Source organism: Corapipo altera, unplaced genomic scaffold (assembly GCF_003945725.1).
Source record: "Corapipo altera isolate COAL_440 unplaced genomic scaffold, ASM394572v1 68, whole genome shotgun sequence".
In the NCBI taxonomy this organism is placed as follows: Eukaryota; Metazoa; Chordata; class Aves; order Passeriformes; family Pipridae; genus Corapipo; species Corapipo altera.
In genome coordinates this window covers 393,193-416,560 of record NW_020884919.1, presented here as the reverse complement: position 1 = coordinate 416,560, position 23,368 = coordinate 393,193, and the positions used below count along the sequence as shown (strand labels likewise).

The 23,368-nt window shown below is 53.3% G+C and overlaps 2 protein-coding genes across 2 annotated transcripts; both read right to left on the bottom strand.

Annotated features, from left to right (window-relative positions):
- Positions 1-1,080: 1,080 nt before the first annotated feature.
- On the bottom strand, positions 1,081-4,535 carry ERMN (ermin). The gene is made up of 3 exons (XM_027656298.1): positions 4,082-4,535; positions 3,712-3,798; positions 1,081-1,731 (listed from the first exon to the last, which is right to left on the bottom strand). The coding sequence occupies exons 1-3, from the start codon at positions 4,326-4,328 to the stop codon at positions 1,301-1,303; spliced, it is 765 nt and encodes a 254-aa protein (XP_027512099.1). The 5' UTR covers positions 4,329-4,535; the 3' UTR covers positions 1,081-1,300.
- A 5,360-nt stretch (positions 4,536-9,895) lies between these two features.
- On the bottom strand, positions 9,896-17,314 carry CYTIP (cytohesin 1 interacting protein). The gene is made up of 8 exons (XM_027656297.1): positions 16,985-17,314; positions 15,167-15,216; positions 14,787-14,841; positions 12,600-12,702; positions 12,375-12,468; positions 12,135-12,204; positions 11,153-11,219; positions 9,896-10,663 (listed from the first exon to the last, which is right to left on the bottom strand). Exons 1-8 carry the CDS (start codon positions 17,129-17,131, stop codon positions 10,191-10,193), a joined length of 1,059 nt encoding a protein of 352 aa, XP_027512098.1. The 5' UTR covers positions 17,132-17,314; the 3' UTR covers positions 9,896-10,190.
- Between the last annotated feature and the right edge of the window lie 6,054 nt (positions 17,315-23,368).

Sequence of the window (23,368 nt, the reverse complement as noted above, 5' to 3'; positions counted from 1 at the left end):
GGCTGCAGGAGGCCTCTGTATAACTCTGTCCTTACCTCCTCTCCCTTGCCAGCTGTTCTCAGCTTTCCCAGATGCTTTCCGGGATGACAATTGCAAAGCTAAGTCCCAACTCCAGACAAATCTGACTATAAAACAGTAAAAAAAAAAAGATTGCAACAACTGTATGGTGGTTACACAAAGGTCTTTCAAAATGGAGGAGGGTTGTGTTCAGATGAGACAAAAATTATTGTTAAAACTTGCCTGGCTTTCACAAAACAGTCTTTAATTTTGCATCTAAACTTAGTCAAGAAGAGACATAAGCGAGTCTGACCTGGTGGCACTGGGAAAATAGAGGTTCCTGGTAGTGGCCAGGTTTGCCAGAGGCACACCAAGGCACACACAGGGATGTGCTGGGTGAGCTGCTGCCCTCGGGGCTGGTCCAGACCCCAGCTCTGTGCTGGAGATGGCACTGGTCACCAGTACAGCCCCCCTGCCCCAGGCTGCCCCTGGGAGGGTGAGGGTCCTCAGCCAGGGCTGGGGGTGCCACAGTGAGGAGGGCTGAGGTGGAAGAGGACCCCAGTGTGTCTGACTGCACTGCAGAGTCACTGTCCCCCCAGGACAGGCTGGACAGCAGCTGGTGAGCCTGGCAGTGCCCACGGTGTGGACAGGTAGGCAACACTACATAATGCTGACACCTCTGACCCCGGGTGTGCCAGACCTACCTGGTGCTGACAGTCACACCATGGGGCAGCAGGGAGGGCTCAGGGTCCTCAGTGCCTTCTCATCTTCATTCCCACACCGGCATCTGCCCGGGATGCCAGTCCATCCCTGCAGCACGAGATGGGCACGGACAGTGGCTGTCGGGGCACTGTCAGGCACCAGCACGGATGCACAGCAGAATGGGGGGATTGCCAAGAGTTGTCTCTGACTGTTCCCCAGCCCTGGCCAGTGCCACCCACTGCCAGCTCATTAGGGCAAGCTGATGGCACAGCACACGTGCGTGTCAGCAGCCAGAGGAGCCCCGGCCAGTTTGGGCCGTCCTGTGGTCTGAACACGGTTACAAAGTTGAAGAGAAAATAAGAGGATAACCTTAAAATCAAATGGGTTTGTATTTAGCAAACTGATTATTTATTTTCCTGCACTATGGACACCTCTGCCCCTGTCAAAGCCAAGATGTTAAATTTTCACAGTGTATTATAAATCACGTACAAAAAGGAGAAAAGCAGTGACCTCATGTTGTGTGAAGAGACATGTCTTGGGGGAACAGAATAAACCCAAACCCGGAGAGAAGGCTCGGTGCATTGGGCAATTCCCCCTCAGTTCATAAGTGCATCATGGATTCAAACTCATCGATCCGCTGTTTGGTGTTTCCTTTCCGGATCCTCCGGTAGGAGATTGTGTTGTATCTGGAATAGCTGTGTCTGGAGATGTCATTCTTTTTGCCCAGGCTGGGCTGCTCCCCGGGTTTCTCCAGCGGGGAGTTGCAGCCGGGGCTGGCCGGGGCAGACGGCTCCTTGCAGCCGTCCCGCTGCTGCAGGCGGGGCGCCTCGCTGTCCTCCTTCTTGATTTCGATCACCTGAACCTCGTCCTCCTCGGTGTCCTCCTCCTCCGCATCCTCCACATCCTCCTCGGCCACGTCCCCTCTGGGATCAGCCCTGGCTGCCAGGCTCTCCTCTGCCTCCCCGCTGGGACTGGCTGTTGGCACCGGTGGCTCCCCCGTGCCCACCGGCAGCCCCTCTGTGCCGCCCGGCCCTGCGTGACACGGAGGGTGCAGGTGAGGAGGGGGCGGCACCCCACGGGGAACCCCTGCGGGTTCCGGGGGTGACCCCAAAGCCCCCACCCCCCAGAGGGTGAGGGGAGCCCTGCACCGCCAGGCTGGACCCCTTTCTTAATGCCTCTCTCTGTTCTACCCCCATTCCCACCGAGGGGAGGGAAAGGGAAAGGAAAGGAGAAGGGGAAGAGGAAGGAAAGGAGAAGGGGAGGGGAAGGGAAAGGAAAGGAGAAGGGGAAGGGGAAGGAAAGGAGAAGGGGAAGGGAAAGGGAAAGGAGAAGGGAAAGGAAAGGAGAAGGGAAAGGGAAAGGGAAAGGAAAGGAGAAGGGAAAGGAAAGGAGAAGGGAAAGGAAAGGAGAAGGGAAAGGGAAAGTGAAGGAGAAGGGAAAGGGAAAGGAAAGGAGAAGGGAAAGGGAAAGGGAAGGAGAAGGGAAAGGGAAAGGGAAGGAGAAGGGGAAGGGAAAGTGAAAGGAGAAGGGAAAGGAAAGGAGAAGGGAAAGGGAAGGAGAAGGAGAAGGGAAAGGGAAGGAGAAGGAGAAGGGAAAGGGAAAGGAAAGGAGAAGGGAAAGGGAAAGGAGAAGGGAAGGGGAAGGGGAAGGCAGGGGTAAGGGAGCCATTCTGCACGCAGTGCCCAGCTGTGCCCCCTGGGACGTGTCCCTCCCTCAGCGGTGGCCGCCCCGGCTGCCACGGCCATCTCCCATTTGTCCTGTTTGGCACGTCTCTGTCGGTAATGATGCTTTAGTGTGGCAACAAATGGTCTATTCAACGTTTTGCCTGTGGGGTCCAGAGTATTAATTAGACTAAATTGGTTGGGTACTAAAAAGCTGCCTGCAATTTCAAGATAAAGTGCTTGTGGTTGAGGGGCGGGGCTGGGGGGAGCCTTGCAAGATCCTTTAATAGGTTTTATTGTGCGCTCCTAAAGCAGCACAGCTGGAATAGGGATGTCAACTCTAAGTGGGAAAGCCTCCACCATGATTCACCTCCTCACAGCCTAGGCGGTTGCTACGAAATATTGATTTGCCCATGACAAATATTCAGATATTTTTCCTTTTCTTAATGAAAGCAGTTTCCGTTTGCAGGGCACAGCCTGTTCCTCTTTTAGAGCCACCTTCAAAGCTCAGGGGAGAGCATCTCTAGCAGCCCCTGGCCCTGTGCCCTTGTCCCACCACTGCCAAAGCCAAAAAGACAGGCAGGAGCCCATTGGTGGGAGACACAGAAAGGAATAATGCCTGGAGCCCCCCTTGGAGAAATGTGGCTTTCCTCCTTTAGTAAGACTCCATAAAACACTCCTCCTCTAGTAACACTCCATAGAATACTGCTCCTTTTGGAGAAGTGGCTGCAGTTTGCATTGTGTAATTAAATATGTTAATCTATGTGTATAGTCAGTACATTTTAACTCGGGACCGGGGCGGGCAGTGACCCCCCCACAGCCCCGCTCACCCAGGACACAGCTGAGGCTCCGGCCTGGGCTCCCACGGATTTCTACCATTTTCACCCAGAAATAAGCAGAGTGAAACTGAGGAGCAAGTGTTTAGCAGAGCGATTTTCTGCAGATAACCCCATGGTTCTCTGAAATGGGATTCAACACTCGGTAAATCAGGCAGGAAAAGAGTTTGGGTTTTGAGGCCTCCAGCAGCCTCCCAAGGTTCTCCCCTGGGCATGAAGCAGAAGATGGAGCACCTCCCAACCTTACGAAGCTTTTGGGGATCTCCTGGTCAAAGACCCCATATTGCTTTGATACCCCATGGTCATGGAGATAGGCAAAACCTCAGGAAGGAAGATACCAGCCGTGGTTTCTAAGGTGCAGCAACTCAGCACATTAGAAATGAGTCACTGCTCTCTGGAATAGAAGGGTCTGACCCAATAAAAAAAAATTAATAACCACCTGCATCCACTGACTTTGAAGGCCACTCAGTGCTACGTGTCAGGGAAACCCCACATCAGACAGTGTTTTGCATTACCTTCCCCTGATCCCTGGCCGTCGCTCCCTGTGTCCTGGATAGCCGCTGGTCCCTGCTGTAGCGTCCCATCCTTCTCCTCTGGCTTTTCTTTGGGAAACACAAAGCAGAAGACATGGGCTCATGGAGCAGTCAGGTTTTAATGGCTGCAGATTGTCAGATTTTCAGAGCAGATTTAGAAATTGTTCGTTCCTTTAGTTACAAACTCGTCCCTCAAATGTGTCCCCGGAAATACTCCGAGTTGCTGTTACAGCTACCGTAGGTTAGGAATTTTGACTCACATGCACAGCATGTCCCGTTATTCATCAGGCTATAGAAAAAAACAGAGCTTTTCTCTCCCAACTCTCAAGAGCCAAGCAGCCCCATACGGTACCTTGGCATGGCTTCTCTCCAGCAGAATCCCCCGGAGAGATGTCCTCTGCCAATGAATTTCCGTTTTCCTCCAGAGCTTCCTTTGCAGGTGGAGCATCAGAGCTGGTTTCCACGTTTGCACACGGGACCGTCCCAGCAGATTTTGGTGTTTGGTCGATCCCGCCGATGCCCTGGAGCGGTCCGTCCCCCGGGGGAACGCTCCCGTTGCACGCCGGCATGGTGGCTGCTGCGGGCGCTTCTTCTGTCATGCTGAGGGCCGTGTCCTGCCCTGCCGTGCCGTGCCCACCGACTGGGGCTCAGCACTCCGGGGCCCCGCTGCTGCGCCCCGGGGTGGGGAGTGCTCTCCTCACCCCTGCGCCCCGGGGGTCTGCTCCCCTGCTCCGATGGTCCAGGCGCGTCTCCTGTGCCGGCTCCGCGGCCGCACCATCCGCTGTGCCCGGGGCTTGCCAGCCCAATCAGCACCTCCCTTGTCGCTGAGGCTCTGCCCGTTGCATAATTAAACGCACCATTATAATTTACATAAACAAACAATCTGAAGCAAGGAAGCTTTTGTGCTGGCCCGGAGAGCGGGGCTGTGGGCATGTCAGCCCCGCGGGAATGAACAGGAATTTGTGCTCCGGGCACAATGGCCCTTTGTGTCCCTGCTGGTCACAGGGACGGCCATTGTTCCGACCCCTAATCCCCAGAGGGTGACCACCTTCCCCAGCGCCCTGCCACCTAACCCGCTTAACATTCCCCGTGGGGTTTGTGCCGCTGAACCTCGCCCTGCTGCGGGCACACAATGGCAGCATTTTGCCCTGGGGGGGCACAACCCGGCCGGGCGGGCACATGCCCCGCACACGGCGCGATGCCACGCTCTGCCCACACCCACCCACGTGCCGTGGACAGGCAGCACTGCCCAGAGAGGCTTTGGCTGCCCCTGGATCCCTGGAAGTGTCCAAGGCCAGGTTGGACGGGGCTTGGAGCAACCTGGGCTAGTGAAAGGTGTCCCTGCCCATGGCAGGGGGTGGGACTGGATGGGCTTTAAGGCCCTTCCCAGCCCAAACCATTCCATGGCTCTATCAGTGACCATCACTTGGACCTAAGTCTAGTAGGAGTGAGGAGAGCATTTTGCAGAAGGAAGCAGGAGGATCACCCGAGCAGCACAAGGGCATTTCTGGCCACAGTTGAACTTGTCTCAACCCTCGTGCCCAAAGCCAGGTTTATGTAAGAGCGTAATCTCCTGCTGTGAATGACATTCTGTGTTTGTACAATGCAACGTTTCTGATATCTTTGGGCTTTAGGGCTTGGAAATCCTCTTGCCAAGTTCAGCCCTTGATTAGAAATGGACCTGAAGTCTTTCCACTGGTTTTGTTCATCTGTGAGTTTGTGTCTTTAAATCAACAACTTTTCATTATTGTTTTTAAATGAGTTTGGTGTAACTGATTTATAAAATCCATCCTTTGCTGGCAAAATTTGTCCAAGAAAAATGGATGATGAGGTTTGAAAGTGAGTTGACAACATGGGGCGGTTGGTGCCCTCAGGAGGAGAGGTTGGGTACCCAGCAAGGTCTGGTGGCTGGAGAGGAGAAGGTTCCTTTCTGTCATCATTGAATCACAGAATCATTTGAGTTGGAAAAGCCCTCTGAGATCATTGAGTCCAACCATTCCCCCAGCACTGCCCAGGCCACCACTGACCCATGTCCCCAAGTGCCACATCCACAGGGCTTTTAAATCCCTCCAGGGACAGGGACTCCACCACTGCCCTGGGCAGCTGTGCCAGGGTTGGACAACTTTTACCATTAAGGAATTTTCCCTGATATCCAACCTGAACCTCCCCTGGTGCAACCTGAAACTGTGTCCCCTCATCCTGTGATTTGTTCCCTGGGACCAGAGCCCAACCTCCACCTGGTTCCACTCTTCTGTCAGGGAGTTATAAAGATCTTTTATATATATATATATATAATATATAGGGATATCAATTTTTTTTTACCAAGCTATTTCCATATCCCTGACTTCTTGATTGCAGAAAGATACCGAAAGAATTTTGGGTATTTCCTGGTGCCATCTGTTGGTTACACACCAGCCCTGGAGGATTCACCTTTCCCAGACAAGCGCCCCATGCTCGAGGCACCATTTGCATCAGTGACATAAACCATCTTCCCTGTGACCTGTGCCACAAGAAGTTTCTGTTCCAGCTGTCCTTTGCCAAAATCTCAGACACAGCACCTGAGTATCCAGAGGCATCTGGGCACAGCAGGGATCTGATTGTCAGTGAGGAAAACCATGAGAGCCCATTCCAGAAAGTGGAAGGGGCTGCCATGGCACAGTGTTGGCAGAGGGCCCATGGCAGAGGGGGTTCATCAAGAGATCTTAAAGACCCCTTCCAACCCAAGCCATTCTAGGATTCTGTGGTTGTTGGCAGGGTGTTGGTAGAGCTCTGTAGGCTCCTCCGTGATCAAGTCTCTGCTCCCCAGTTCCTGCTCCAGCCACAGGTTTCCAGGAGCAGCTGATGCACACACTGGGCAGCCCAGGGGAGCACATGGACTGCACAGGCTCTGGAGCAGCTCTAGAGCAGAAGCCACACACCCAGGGTCACCATGGGAGGTGCCACCTGACAGCCAGGGCAGGATGACAGGCATGGTGGCATTGGAGCCAAACATTCCCACTCCTGCACATAACCAGGAGGGATTAAGGGATTACATTTTGCTTAAACACCCAGAGGAACACTCCCGTGGATCATGTCAACAAGCCACATCCAAGCATTCAGACTACATGATCTCAGAGATCCTTTCCAACCTAAATGATACTGTAACTGTGCTTTTCATTCTGTCGTACCTTCTATGTATGAAAAAACCTTGGACTTTCTCTTCAACAGAAAATTTCAGGATTTTAACTTTTCCCCCAGGAAACAGCAGCTGCAGGTTCTTCCCACCACAGGCAGCTGTTTGTAAACAGCTGGGCAAAGCCACCTCTCAGGAGCAGGGAAACATTCCTTTTACACAAACTCAGTGGGGTGGATTTCTGCCTCTTGAAGCCTTTAAAGAAGAACAAGCTTTTACTCTTGCCTGTCTGGTGTGGCACAGCAGAGCAGTGAGAGCCATTCTGAGCCAGGAGCACAGCAACACATTCCTGGATCTGTCTGTGGATAAGGTGTGACTCCCCTTTGCCTTGCAGCACTGGGGCAAACTCAGCTGCCTGCGGTGACCTGCTCAGAGCTGCGAGAGCTGGGCACAACCAGCTGCTGCCACACGGGAGCACAGCCCAGCAGCCAACGGGGAAAGGAAGAGCCCGGGGGGGCTGCAGCAACCAGAGGAGCAGAATGGCACGTGGGAGGTGGGATCCACTGTCCCTGATCACAGAGCAGGATGGCATGTGGGAGGTGGGATCCACTGTCCCTGATCACAGAGCAGGATGGCACGTGGGAGGTGGGATCCACTGTCCCTGATCACAGACCAGGACGGCACACAGGGGGTAGGGACCCAGTGGGAGGGTCTAGGCACTAGGCAAGACCCAGATGAGCAGGTAAGCACCCTTACAAGATCAATCTCTGTAGCATTCAGCAATTAATTCAAATTTAAAAAGCAATAGCACTGTTCAGAGCAGACGCAGTTCTCACTGAAGTAAACTCACATTACCCACTTTGCCCACAGGGCATAAGAGAAGAAAAGGCAATCCCTTCGCTGTTGGGAATAAGAAGAGAAAAGGTTTCTCTTGGCTGTTGAGTCTCCAACACTCCCATGATCAGTGAGAACACCTCCACTGCTGGAAGTCCAGAGCACCTGGAGCCCCAACCCCAAACCCTGGCATCACCACGTCACGCTGCCTGTACACCCCCCCTCCTCCTGCCCCACCCCCAGCAGGCAGAGCAGGATCCTCCTGGAGTCCCCTCTGCAAGGAGAAATGCTTTTTACAGAGCTGTTGCAGTTGCTTTGCTCTCTGAGCAGTCAGGTTGGTCTGTGAGCTCCTTCCTGCCCCGCAGTCTGGGGCCCTGCAGAGCTCAGTGCCCACACAGGGGCCTGTCACCCACATCCTGTTTGTGACCGTGGCTGTGTCACACTGTCATCTTGCAGCACCCAAAGCGTGCTCTCACCACTGCTGGGAGGGCATCACTTGTTTGGTCTTTCTTGAGAGACTTTCCACACTCACAGCAAGCCCGAGTCTCCCAAGGTGTGGCAAATTAACCTTCCAAATCGAAGGAATCACAACTTCAGACTGTAAAGCTTCAACAATATAAGGTCCCTTTCTCAGTGCTGCTGCTGTTCATTCCCTTTGGGCAGTGTACCTACCCTCACCAGATGTTCTGGTTTTTCTCTCCCAGTTGCTTTCAGACACCCCTACATCTGCCTTTAAGTCAATATTTTGGCCAAATAGAATCAATCTCTCCTTTTTTTCCTCTCCTTTTAGCTGGTGCCACTGGCAACAAAAAGTAAAATTTTCTTGAGACAGCAAATCACAGGTGAAAAACTTGATGCCTAGTGATGAGCTCCAGAGCCCACCTGAAATGCCCCAGCCTGGGCTGGGGACGGGCATCAGCTCCATGTGGGTGTTGGAGCAGAACCCCACTCTGGGCCCAGGGGCTGGGGTGGATTCACACCAGGGGAGCTCCCAGACTGAACTGCAGGCGCTCAGTCTAACAAAAGGGACAGGACATCATCCCACATGTACAGACTGCATGAGCTGCCCTCCTGATTGTCCTCTGGCTCCCTCTGACTGACCTCCAAATCCCCTGGCTGCCCTCCAGGTCCTCTGACTGACCTCCAAGTCCCTTGAGTGCCCTCCAGCTCTCCCAGAGACCTGCTGTATTTCCAGCTACTTACTCATTTCCAGAGGCCAGTTCTGGCTCTGCTGGCTTAGCAGCGTTCATGCCTTAGAGGAGTGTTGGGAACAGGTTGTTTCTGCTTGGAGCCCACCTCAGAGGGAAGCTATTGGATTTATCCTGCTGTTCCTGACAAGCCCAGGAAGCCCTGGCACAGCAGTACCCAGGGTACAGCCACACAGGCTGCCCGGGCAACAGGCGAGTGAGTCACACAAGGTCTTTGAATCATATCAAAATGCTTCCAGTTGTATTTGAAAAACATCATTAGGCTGCTTGGGCTGAACAAACAGCCTGTTTCTGTACACTGAGAGGGAGGGAAAATTTCCCTTTTCCCCCACATCTGTGCCCATAGTTATTGAATTGCTTCCCACACACTCTCACACCATCCTTACTGCCTGAGGCCTCTGAGCCTGGAGAAATGCGGGCAGGTAATGATCCTCCTGCTGTGAGCAGTGGGAACACAGGCCCAAGGGGCAGCTCCTGCAGCCCCTGGGGTGCTGAGGGAGCAGATTGCCAGCACAGCATTCCAGGAAGGTCTCTGAGACCCACTGACCTGCCACTGCAGCCAGCACAGAGCAATCCTGCTCATCCCTGCAGGACAAGGCTCTGTCTTTACTTCTCTTGCCTTAACGAGTTCCATATCTGCTGGACACACGGAGCTGCTCGGGGCAGCAGCACACAGACACCACTGTCTTCCCCTGCACGAGCTCTGCAGAAGAACCTGGGGGCATGTACATGCTCAGGAGGGTCCTTTCCACCCAAATCCCCTGGAACAAGACAGCTTGGCATGACATGGAATATCAACACCTGGCAGAGACTGCAGCTGGTCAGATGAAACCCATACACCAGGTTATTGCAGGGTTTGTACAAAGGCTGCCAGGAGATGCCAGAGCATCACTGCCTGGGCTCTCTTTGCCTGCTCAGGGCTCCCTCCTCTTCCCAACGTGACTCTGTCACTGGTTTTAGTAGAAGCACTTGCTTTATTAAAGATCTTTGGAAGCCGCTGACTCCAGTAACAGGAAATAAATAGCTATCAATTTCGCATTCAATTAAAAACTCTTATTAACACTAAAGTTCGCTGAGGAAGTTCTGCAAAGGTTCTTCACATTTCTCACGTTAATGAAGAGGTCCACAGCGTGCCCTGATTAAAAATGAAAATAATTAAACGCCCAGAGCTGTGTAAATCTCATCAGTGCTGTTGTCTGCAGGAGTGCCCTGCCGTGCCACCGCCCTTCACCCAGAGAGTGCCCGGGGCGAGGGGCTGCCTCGGTCCCACGGACAGAGCCCAGACATCGAGGGTGACACGTGTGACGTCAGACACGACTTTCTTCCTCTTCCACCGCCCGGTGAAACCCTGGAATGAATTTCAAAAGATGCTTCCGGACACTGGCTCTCCTGCTTTTCCGCGGGAGGGTCCCAAAACTACTGGAGTAGCTGCTGCTCTCCCAGAGCGGGGACATGGAGCCGCTGCTGGCCAGGCTGATGCTGCGGTTCCTGCGCAGGGAGCACCTCCCGGCGGCACCGTCCCCGTCCCTGGGGAACACACAGTCATCGTCCACGCTGGACTGGCGGCTCAGGCTCTCCGCAGCCGAGTCCTCGAAGGCGCTGCCCTGGAAGAAGCTGTCCTCGCTGCCCACCGTCATCGAGCTCAGCCGGCTGCGGGAGCTGCTCTCGCTGGAGAAGCGGGGCTTGCTCGGGAAGAGGGGTCCTGGCGAGCTGCAGCCGCCACACGAGCCGGGCTCTTCCAGGTCCAGCGCGCCCAGCAGAGCGTTGTCGTTCGCCTTCCCTGGAAGCGGGAGCCAGAGAGGAGCGTCAGCCACCGGCGCCCGCTCACGGCCGGGGGCAGGACGCCTGTGCCATGGCAGCACGGGGAAGGGTCATGCCCAGCCCCTGGCACACGGAGCAGCCCCTTTCCACGTGGGAAACTGTTTCTGGCTGGTGAGGTGCTTCCCACAGAATGGGGATTGCAGAATCAAACCAGCTCCCTGGGCAGCCCGTAAAAAACCCAACCAAACCTCCGCCCTGATAAACCCAAATTAAGAACGGAAAAAAGCTTCGCCACCCACATAAACTCATTTCCTAGGACTGACACAAAGACACCTCGGTCTGCATCAGCCAAAGCAGCATCAAAGCTCGTCGCTGTCGGGACAAAGGCGCTCCCAGGGCCAGCCCCAGGCGTTCATCAGGAGGGGGGAAGGAAGCAAGTGGCGGATGGCAGGAGTGCCGTTTGGGCGGCAGGGCCGGGCAGCGCCGCGGTCCCGCAGCCGGGACGTACCGTGCAGCAAGTGCCGCTCCCGGGCCAGCAGCGCCCGCAGCTCCCCCCACCGCTGGTGCAGCGCTTGCTGGGGAGGAGAAGGAAGAGGCTCCGTCACTTCGCAGAAGCACAAAGCACTTGTCAAGAAAACAGTCTCTAAACAGTGCAGGTCACGTCCGGGAAACGCTTGTGTGTCTAGCTTTTACTGTGACGGTTTTACCGGACTTTAGCAAATTTCTTCCATAAAATATGAGTCTGCTCGTGCTCAGAGTGCTCTGGATGAGGTACTGGCCACGTCTAATTTAGAAAGAAGAAGCCTGAAACCTGGAGAGCATGCAGCCCAGCTTCAGACAACGCCAGCACTCCTCCACAGCCCCAGAGACCCTGCCGGGAACAGGCACCCTGCTCCTCTTCCCTGAGTTTCACAGCCCTCTCCACCTCCGGACCCCCACTGGGAAGGGACACCCCACTCCTCCTCCCTGGGTCCTGCAGGGTAGCAAAGGGGGGCACAGCCAACCATTCCTGCCCCGTGTTGGGAATGCACCCAGAGCATCCTTACAGCCTCCCAGGGCCACGAGCCACCCAACACCCCGCAATGGTTCCCTTCTCTCTGTGGCAGGTCAGCTCTTGGTGTGCAATAAATCACGGCAGAGTTGATTAAAAACACCCACCAAACAGGTGAGGCTGTGCCTGGGGACAGTCACAGGAGGCCCCTCCCCACAGATCTGATGAACCCCATGCAGCTGGACATTCCTACAGCCAAACTGACCAGCATAAGCTGTCCTGGGCAGTCCTGGGATTGCAGACACATTTCTTCTCTAACCCCGACTTTGGAAAAATAGTATCACAAGGACTAGGACTAGGGGTGCTGGGGGTGATGGCTGCAGGGGACCCATTGGGTGTAAGCCCTGCCAGGATCCCCAGTCCCGTGGACACACACCTGACCCCATTGGCAGTGACAGCCCTCTGCATCGACAGCGAAATAAGTAATTAATAACATTACCTTGAGTACCTGCAGCTTGGCCTCCAGCTCCATTTTCCGCAGGAACAAGGCCCCATTGACCGTCTCTAACCTGTGGAGAACAGGTGATGGTGTCCCCAACGTGCAGAGGCTCTGCCCAGCCCAGCCCTCAGGGATTTCGGCCTCTGAGACAGCGCAGGGCTGGGGGTATCACGAGGAGCTCTGCTGGCTTCAGCAGGAGAGGATATGAAGCCAAACCCCATCTGAAGGAGGGACACCCACCTCAAGTAGTTCCCTGAAGACTTTATCAAGTCCACTATCTGCTTGTGACCAAAGCCCTCGGTGTTGACGCCATTGATGCTGACGAGGATGTCGCCTGTTGGAGACACACGGAGGCCAAAATGAGCACCCACAGCCTGTGCACATCTTCCTGCTGCTCCACAATAAAAGTGACAGGGAGAAAGGAGGGTAAGGCCTCCCATGGCAGCAAAACCCATGGATAGTTACCAGTCTGTAGGCCAGAGAGATGGGCAGGACTTTCCTCTTGAATTTTGCAGATGCAAGTGCACACCTCCAAGGAGAAATCATTTTGGTTTGGAAACCTAATGGTCTGTTAATGCCAAAGGGACAGAGTTACCAATAGTGGAGCCATTAAAACCATTTAAAATTCAATAGTCTTTTACATTTTTTCAGTGAGAGGGCTGTGATGAGCCCCAAAATGTTATAACCCAACAATTAGAAATGTATTTGTACGGCAGAGAACAGCAGACATCTGACAGGTTCCTTTATGCTGTGTTTGCAAAAAAATAGACTAATTTTAGAGTAAGTTTGTTATTCAATATTAAAAACTCAGTAATTTGGACCAAGAATATCTGTCAGCATGGGTGGGGATGGCTTTCTGGAAGGATGTCTCATTCCCAGGTATGGGAAGGTGGCAGGATGGGACAGAGGCTTTGCAAGAAGAGGTTGACTCCTCCTCCCTAGGAATGCCATGTGGAGTCAGCTTCTGCTGCCAGAGAGCTCAGTTTGCAATGGGAACCAAAAAGAAAGAAGGGTTGAGCTTACTCTTGCTATTTTGGCCTCTGAAACTCATCATCCACACACATCCCTGCACCCCTGAAAAGTGCTTTTTGTTCTTGACTTACGTATTTAAATATAGATCAAGTAACTCTAAGCATAAATCCCTCGTGTGGTTTTGGGTGCTGACATGAATTTAGAGAAATGCAAAAGCTGTCACCACAGCCTCCCCCAGATCTTGCAAGGGAAGAAAACGTCCTCTGGTAACAGGCAAATACCTCAGCACATCTACCTCCTGCACTGAGCACTGAGGCTGAGCTCCCTGAAAACCCACAGCTGCTCCACCAAACCCAGAATGAACATCTCACACTGCATTCCCAATTTTCTCAGTCAGTGTAAAACAAAGGGGTGGAGACCGGGTGAGTTCAGAGCTCATCTGGCCAAATCCCCCAGGATTCCACCCCCTGGACCAGCAGTAAGACTTCTGGTTAAACTATGGGCAGCGAGTGAAGCCTGAGCTCCCTGCGGATGTAGATCTAAAGTTTCACATCATCTTATTCTGTTTTGCCTAAATTTAACTCACAGTAATGAAAGTACAGCTTCTAAATAATGGTTATCCTCAGCATCAGAGGCTGCCTTTCCACGGCCCAGGCTTTCTATGAAGTGCTCACGCTAAATGTGCGTTCAGGAAGAAAATGTGCCAGGAACAATTATTTTTAATCAGAATGTCACACACAATGAAAATCTGCCCTGACAGTTTACACAAAAGCCCAATAATCGACTCAATTATCCTCCCTTCTGAAAGCTCTGCTCTGTTCACGAGCCGAGCGCTGCCCTGCTCATTAGTCACAGACCCAAACTGGGCGAAGTTAAGCTTTTCCTAATGCACTGATTTCACTGAAAATACTGTTTCTCCCTGGGAGAGTGCTTTGGAGGTGCCCTGCTGCTGGCAGGCAGATCCCACTGCTCCCAAACTACATCCCTTTATTCCTGGGATAATTTTTAGCTACAGCCAGGATTTTAGTAGGCCTGGTGATCTAGGAAGTTACCTTTCTCACAAAAACCTATGGAAAAAAATCTCCCACTATCTGTACTCCTGATAAAATTCTGGTTTTCCTATCTGATGATTTACTGACTTCTACATTGAACAGAATATCTTCCTATATGATTTAACCCCCTCCAAAAGTTATGCTTAGCAGTCATTTATTGAAAAATACACCAATATTTTGCATCTTCAAAAGTACCTACCTCTCTATATATGTTAAAGGAGGTAGCAAAAAGCCAGCATAAGGTATTTTTTTGAAGAGAGGTTTTTTTGTTTCTCTCCTTTTGTATGACAACATTTTCATATACAATTCTCAAAAAAATGTTCACTTACAGAGGCAAGAAGGCACTGCCATCGCCTCTTATGCGGATTTGGATGGGATTTCTCCTACATTCAACACTCTGATTTGTGAGAATGCCAGAAATTCTCATCTGTGACCTTTGCTACGAAAAAATCCTTGGAAAAACATCCCAGTTCTATATCAGTGCTATAAGCTCTTCTAATTTCACAGAATCTAACAGTCACTTTCCTCTGCTCTGGGCTGCCTTAACCTGATTTTAAGGATGTGACACTTTAGACTATGCACCACATTTTTTTTTTTTTAATGAATCATCTTATCATTTAAGTCTTACCTGGATTTCAAACCCAAACGTCTCTTTATCTTCTTTCAATATTGCAACGAGGTGTCTGTAGGAAGAACACACACAGCTCCCTGTGAACATGGGGTGACATGTTTTGTGCACCTGCATGTCCAACCAAAACCATCATGTTCCCACCATCACCTCTCCCTGGGCCTGTGGGGTGTCCCCCCGCCGTCCCTCTGATGGAGCAGTGGTGGTGCTGCCTCTTTCCTTACTCAAACTAACTCAAACTAAAGGTCACCTGCGTTACCCAGGTACTGGCTACCCGTCTCTGCCTTGCACCCTGATCCCACTTGAGCTGGGAAGATTCCCAGGACACGTTTCATGCAGAATAAGACAATAACAGTGACTCTAGAATAATAGAATCATACCTTTGTGGCTTGGAGGAGTCACCCGAGGAGCTGGATCTGGCTAAGGCAAGCTGTGACCAGAAGTGGGAGAGGACAGGGATCAGTAGGTCTGTGGCTCTTGGAGGCACACAGCTAAAATCAGCAGCTTAGAGAAAAGCTAAAAGCAGCTGGTGGCATCCCACAGCACCTTGCACCAACACAGCCTCTGCCTCAGTCAAACGGGAACTTGAGCTTTCTGACCAGAAGGAAAAGCACCCAGAGGCCAAAGCCACCTGTCAGATGCCGGCACCGAGCTCAGTGCCCAAATCACATCTCTGTTGTACCAAGAGCTCACCTCACTTTTGTACCTTTTCTCTAAAAGTCTGTGGGCATTTATGAACCGAGCACCTGCCAAGAGAGGCATAAAGCACCCACAAATGTGGGTGAGTGCAGACAGCGAGCTCTGCAGTGTCTCGTGGCAGCTGCACAGCATTCCCCAGCCAGACATGGACACCCAGGATCCCTGCTTCAGGCAGTGCCTGGAGAGGTCTCTGGGAAAAGCCAGGACCATTGATTCTTCCCATAAAATTGAACTAGGAATAAGGAATGACAATCTCAGTGAAAAGTCTGTAGCTGAAACAGCCAGTGCCTCAGGTTCAGCAGGATCAAATGGTGCCACAGTGTGATCTCCTACAGAAACCGACTTCATGGGCGTGCATTTACTTGTCGAGGGAAAAGGAGAGGAGGGAGAGGCCACGTGTGTAAGAACCCACTGCAGAGAAGGTGGGAGGGCTGGAAGAGGCACACAGGGCGACAGACTCTGCGTGGGGGACGGGCCCTGCAGTGTGTCCTTGGTTCTGAAGTGTGTTGTAACTCAGCTCTGCCAGCCACAGCCACAACAGAGCCGTCACCAGCACCCTGCCCTGCCAGCAGCCACCACCACACTGAGGGGGACACATCACACCGAGGGAGACAAGTCACAGCGAGGGTGGGTCCATCACACCAAGGGCTGCTCTGCCACACCGAGGGCAGCTCCACCACAGCCATGGGAGCTGGTGCCACCCAGCACCAACATTCCCAGGACCAGCCCGGCTCTGGCTTTCCCTTATGTCCCTACATTTGTACCAAGAAAAGGATGAAGTGTCTTTCTGTGGCTGAACAAAGTGAAACCTTAAGTGCACAGGTATTACACACTACTTTTCTGATCCTAATTTCAGACTATAATGTGTGTCAAACATTTTCTATTCAGGCTTCTTCATGTCAGACAAAAGGTCCAGAGCTGGAACTGCTCAGTTGATGGTTCTCAGCCTCAGCAGGACAGTTCTGTGGGAATCCCACAACAAGCTACAGCAATGTGGTACTCTGTGGTGTACTGGGGGGAAAGCCCAGCAAAAGAGACAGCCCCAACAGCCCCGATAGTTGTACAGAAACACTCCCAAATCCAGATGGAAACAGCTCCTGGTGGGTGCTCTCTGTCAGCACTGCAGAGCAGAGGGCAATGGTCAGGCTGTTAGACTGAGGGAAATGCACATTTAAGGGAGCACCCAGGCAGCACGAGCCCCTCTGGCTCTCAGCAGGGCTGGACATGGAGAAGGAGCTGAGCCGGGGCTGGATCTCAGCTGCTGCCGCCCTTCACAGCCTGAGCCCACAGGCAGGGCAGGACACCCCATCACTCACTGCTCATGGAGCTTCCCACACTGCCAAGGTCCCATCGCCATCCCCAAAACGGGCCCAGCCAACGGCACCCGGCAGTCATCCTTCCAGCACCCCGAAACCGGGGCCCACAGAGAGCCTGCCCAGTCACTGCTGGGTCACGCCCGGGGGGCAGGAGGAGCCCCGGCCCCCCCAGCCAGCCCGTACCTGCTTGCGCCCGCGGGGCAGCGTCCCCACCGCGCTGGCCAAGTGCTGCATCCTCCGGCCGGCCGTGGGCAGCGCCTGCTCCCCGTCGGGGCTGCAGCCCACGGCGTTGGCGTTGTGGTTCTGCTGCAGGAGCCTCCTGAGGGCCATGGCGAGGGGCTCAGAGCGGCCCTGCCAAGCCCTGCGCCATGGCCACGGAACTGCGCCCGCTGCCACCCAGAAGGGTGAGAGCGGAAAGGCCTCCACGTGACCTGTGGTTTAGGTGCACGTTACACAAATCCCTCCTAGCAGAGCCCCAGGCTCTCGGTGTGCCTTGTGCTCACAGGGGAGTTAAGAATTAGGCTTGGCAGTTACAGAAATCTGCTTAATTTTTCCATTCCTGCACACAGCGATTCTCACCAACAGCTGCTGCTCTGCCAGGATTTGTCCTCATGGCCCTGCCTGCCTCAGGCACTCATCTAAACCCAACCTGCACATTCTCTGACTTGCTCGGCATTCCTGGCATCCCTAGAATCACCTTTTGGCAAAGATGGGGAAAATAACACTGCTTTTGGCTAATGGTGTCAGTGCAGGACTTCCAGTTCCAGAGAGGGAAATAAGAACTGAAGGTCAAGAGCAGGAGCTGAAACCGTGGCAGAGCGAGGGCAGAGCAATGCCCTCAGCACAGCACTTGGCTCACAGCGAGGAGCAAGGACTTATCTGGCACAGCAGGTCTGGGGACACACAGCAAAGTCAACTGAGGGGCTTCAGGAAGGGACAGAAGGGGCTGCCACAGCAGAGCCCAGGCAGGCACAGTGCCAGGGACAGCCTGGCCAGATGTCATCCCTGCCATCCCATGTCCCAGATGGCCAGGCCCGAGGAAGATGCAGGGGTGACAGGGGGGTGAAGAGGAGAGCAGGCACGCTGTGCCCAAACAGGGCCACACATTGAGTCCACCAGTGCAGGTGGGGAGGTCACACCCCCAGGCATCCTGCAGACCCTCCCTAGGTGTTGGAATGACATGCCAGCAGCCAGGGAGCCACCAGGGCCACTAAGCCATTGGTCCATCCCAGAGCAGAGTGATCCCAACCAGAGTCTCGCTCTGGTCTGCACCAGCCAGAGCATGGACCGACTGCCCAGCAGTCGCCTGAAGTTTTGCAGGGGGTTCCTGTCTTGCAAAGGATTTTGTCCCAGCAGCAGCAAATATGTTGAGGAGGATTTACGAGTCTGAGAACTTCTGGCAGGGTGTTTTTTTCTCTGCAGTTATTTTTTGTCGTCAATTCATTGTAGCTTTGAATAAGCTTTGGGTTCCCTGATCCTGGGTGTGATGGAGAAGCACGGGAAGCAACCCCGGGCCCGGGTGGGACACAGGGGTGGCTGCCTGTCCCCACTGCCCCTCAGTCACAGGTCAGCAATGCAGAAGGAGGATGGGTGGGCAGCAGCACAGCTTGCCAACTCTAGCAGTCACCCCAGCCAAGTCCTAAACACCCACGGAGCAGGGGCCACCCCTGGCACACAGCCCTGCAGCGATGGCTGGAGCCCTGTGTCCCAGCTGCTGGCACCGCTGGCTGTCAGTGACCTGGAGCAGCCGCTGGCACAGGCTGGACAACCCAACAGACTCATCTGAAACACACTGGGCCATTTTTTGTTGAGACAGATGGACAAATACCAGGGACTGCAATGGCACAAAGCAGCCAGAGTTGGCCCTGGCTCGGATGTGAACCTGCATGGGGAAAAGCAGGACCACTGCTATCAAAACAGAGAAGTAATACAAATGTACAAGTTACAGTCATTTTCTGAGTAAAGCCTTTTTCTGTAACTTTACAGAGTAGTGCTGCACACACTTGGGACACCCAGTCCTGGGAGGAAAGGTAGGCAGGGGCACAGGGAGAGGAGGGGGTAGCCAGGACTGTGGGGTGAGGGGGTTCTGTCTCTGTCGTCATGAGGAAGTTCAGTGCAGGCTGGCAGGCACTGTCATGACAGCTCAACACAGAGATGCAGGGATGGGTGTCCATGCAGGAGGTGACTGACATTTGCTGGTGCAGAGGAGCTCTTAGTGCCAGGAAAATGTTGGCATGGTGATCCAGGGGATCCACTCATTGCCCTGGGTGGCTGAAGTGTCAGTACATCCCCATCCTAAACATTCATCCCTCAAAAACCTGGCATCTTGCAGCAGAGAAACATCCTGTCAGGAAACATCTGCTCCACACACCTGGAGGAGAATTGGTGGCTGATGTGCAGAGGAGTCCCTGCAGTCCCTGTGCCCCGATGGGGACAGGGAAGTGTTGCACACCACAGCAGCTCTGCAGCAATGAGTTTAGAGGTCTGTCCTTCGTCTCGAGTTCCTTGGAGGAACCCCTCTGGGTTAAGGTGCAGAAAATAGATGTTTAAAAAGCACTGCAGGAGAGGGGGAAAGCTCTCTCCTTTTTCCTGAGAGAAGCAGCTGTAACCCAGAGGGGCATCTCCTCACTTGCACACTGTGCAATGCGGCGAGCGGGTGACTCAAAGCCGCTTCCCCTTTTCCTGCTCACGGTCCCCCCGGTGAGTCCTTTGGTAACAAACAAAGCACATTTCGGTTCCTCCGACAGCCCTCTCTGACGTTCCTGAAACCCAGTGACTCATCTGTAAACAAGCTGAGGGCAGAAACAAATGAAACCTCCCATCAGAGCACAAAGCAGGACCTTGGTGCGAGCTGCCCCAGCAGCCCCGCTCCCGCTCTGCTGACCCGCGCCACACCATCCACACACCCCACACCCGAGCAGGCATCCCACACCCCACAATGAACCCCACACCCCTGCCAGGGACCCCACACTCCCGGCACAGACCCCACACCCCGACACACACCCCACACCCCCACAGTGAACCCCACACCCCGGCACGCCCCCCTGCCTCCCCGCCCGCCTGCCCCTCGCCGGCCCGGCTCAGAGCTGCCCGGAGCCGAGCCGGAGGCAGAGCTGAGCACGAGTCAGACCCCGCGGGGATCACAAGGATGCCCTGCCCCGGCCTCCTCCCCAGCACGGCGCTCGCTCTGGGTCGGGGCCCGAGCGGTGGCACATCTCCCGCTAGACCAGCTCGATCCAAGCCCGGTCCAAACTGACCTTGAATGCTTCCAGGGGTGGAACACCCATTCCTCCAAGGCTTCAGTACCTGCAGGGTTTTTGCCCACACTCACCTTACCAGGGCAGAAGGAAGGAGAGAGGAGCCATCCTCTGCAGGACACAAACCCTCAGGGACCCGGGAGCTGGCTCCTCTCCTGTGCTACCAGCTGTGCACCAATGGCTCCTGGGGAGTCGGTTTACCTACCAAGGTAACGAGGAATTATCCCAAACCCTCCACCGAGCCATTTCTCATGAACACCTCTCCCCAGGTGACAGCACGTCGTGCTCTGTTGCCACCGAGCCGGGATGCAGCGGCCAGGGCACAGCACCCACCTGGCTCACAGGGGCAGCTCCTCCTCCACCCAGATGTGCTGGAGAAGGGTGTTTCTGGGAAACAGGAATTTCCCAGGCTGCTGGAAACGCAGCAGTGCTCTCCCGTGCGACAGACGCCCACCCGGCGCGGCGGTGGCCAGGGGATGGCAGCCGATGTTCACCGATGAGCCACCGGCTGCTGCCGTTCCATCGGGATCCGCTCCAGAGCCCCGACTGCCTGGCCACAACCAAACCCGCACAGGCGGCACCGTGGTAATGCCACCTTCCTGGAGATGTGCAGGGACCAAAGAGCAAGAATTCACAAGTAATTGCTATAATACAATGGTCTTTTTAAGGAAAAAAAATAAAAGCCCACAGTTTCTTTCAAAAGCCACAAAAGTTTCTTGGGTCACAGCGTGGCAGATTTCATTTTGACATGCCTGAAATTCAAATAAAACCTGATTTAAACCCCCAGATTGCAGCTATGTCAGGGGGATTTTCAAGCACACAGACTAGCACTGAGGTGCTCAGGGTGAGCAGGTCCCACTCAGGTTTACACCAACAGCTGGAAGAACAAAATGCAGGGAGTGTTGCATGACAGGGAGCTCAGTCAGAGCTCACACAGGCGTGGGTGCAGAGCCCTGAGGGAAGGTCCCTATGGGTACAAACCACCAGCCCTTCTCTGGGAAGGCTGCTCAGTGTGGGAGAGCAGGGGCCGTGTCCCAGGCAGGGAGGGAGGAGGGCACAGGGAGTGCTCCAGCTCAGCACCAGGGCCTGCAGCTGTTCCCACCTCAGCCAGAACAAGCACAGCTGGCAGCAGGAGCTGGATGTTCGTGTGTCACCATGTCCAGCAAACACCAGGATGAGCAGGTGCCAGCAGGGGCAGAGCTCTTGCCCCAGCACTGCCCACCAGCACAGCAGCCTGGGAGGGGTGTTGGATGCCCCTCCAGGCAGGACTTACTGCTCATTTTGCACACATCAGCCAGGAACAGTGATGGGAAGTCGAGGAAGCAGTGGCTGGCAGAAACATGCCCATTTCCAATCCCTGCAGAACCTTGGGAGCCCTGGGAAGCGTCCTCCAGCCCAGCACAGCCAGGAAAGGGGCTGGAGGCACATGCTGGCAGAGGAGCTTTGGTTCAGTTTGAAACCTCCAACATCTATAAGTTACCTGGAACAGGCTCAACCCTTCTGCCCTCACAGAAACAATTTTACACTTCACAGGGACGCCAGGGCAGAGTACACTGAATTTATTAAAATAGCCACGTCTTCCCCAAAGTATGTGGGGTGAAAAATTCGCATACAAAATACAACAGCTAAACCATTATTTACATCCAGGCAGCTGCAATATCAAGCAATAACTTTAGCAATAGTTTTAAAAATAACTCTGCAGTGTACACAGATCACGTATTTCACAAGACGAGGGTTGAGCACTGCACCACTCTACTTATTTCAGAAATATTACAATGTTCCAGATAAAATATTAATGCTTCTTTTAAAAACAGACAACTCAGGAAGTGGTTTGCAGATTGACAAAATATGACACATTTCTCTTTAGGAACTGAGAACAGCAGCAGGTTTAGACACAAACGTCACAACTACATTCAAAATACATCTAGTCCATTCATCCAAAAATACATTCAGTGTAAGCTACAACTTATTGCACATTTCTTATATTCTGCAGAAATATATTTACCTCAGTCTTACTCCCTGTACATTCATAAATTGTTCTGCCCGTTAGAGCAGAACTTGGATGTCTGTCCCTAAAAGCTTTCGGGGGACTGGGGTACCACAGCCCGTGGGGATGCTCCCTGCAACCACAGACACACAGCTCAGGGCAGGGGACTGGCTCTCGGTGCTGCTGGGGGGGGCTCCCCAGGGACACCTCAAGGACAGCCCCAGGACAGCCTCACAGACCCCCATGGGACCACGGCAGGGGGGTTTGGGCCATCACCTTCAGGAACACAGAAATGAGCTTGTTCCTCTGTGCCTGTGAACCCTCCAGCCCCCAGGACCCCCCTGCTGGGGACAGCCCCCAGGACCCCCCTGCTGGGGACAGCCCCCAGGACACCCCTGCTGGGGACAGCCCCCAGGACACCAGTGGCACAGGAGCTCTGGGCAGACAGGGATTGAGAGAAGAACGTGGCCTGCTCAAAGTTCAGACCTGTTGTAGGGACTGGACATATTTCTAAATAAATTTATCTATAACTCCTGAATTTATTACCAAGAAAAGAAGTGACATAGCAATGACTAAAATATTGTAGGGTTCATTATAGGGTTACACGAGGGAACGACCTTGATTAAGTGCAAATAATAAAAGTACCAAAGTGCAGAGGAGATTACAGCCTGAATTTCTCGAGGGGTGTCTGGGGGCAGCAGTTCAGGAAACACAAAAAATTCGGTGCTCAAGGAAACATTAATTAACTTTCCCTTTCAGTCCATAATCCCTGCATTAAGCTTTAGGTTCTTATTAGAAGCAAACTATAAAATATTAGTAACTCCTTCCGACTAGAAGCATCAATTAAGAGAGGCTGAATGTGGTGATGGGGTTTGAGCATCCTTGACCTTGAAAATTTTTATGAGTTTAAGAACTTGTTCTTAAAGTGAAGATTAGCAGGAACATTGTAACCTCTGAGGAAACCTAAGCCTCCCTAAACCACACAGAACTGTCTTGGCATAACCTCTGTACTTAAATTGGAACTGGACAGATCCACATGGAGGGGAAAGGCCACTAAAACAATGGTTCTTTGGGGTTTTTTTTAAAGAGTGTAGAGTTTGCAAACATTTCAGAGCTCAATACAACATCATCAGCCCTTGGTTCGGTTATGTTTTAACTCTGGATCACCAAAATACACATTCACCTCTCAACAACAAAAGAAAAAAGAAAAGCAGTGCAAAAATACTGAGTTAGGTGAAACACCAGGACAAACAGACCATAATGTCTGATACCACAAGGTATGTGCAGGGAAAGGGTTAAAGTATTCCTGGGGCTGGAGCTGTG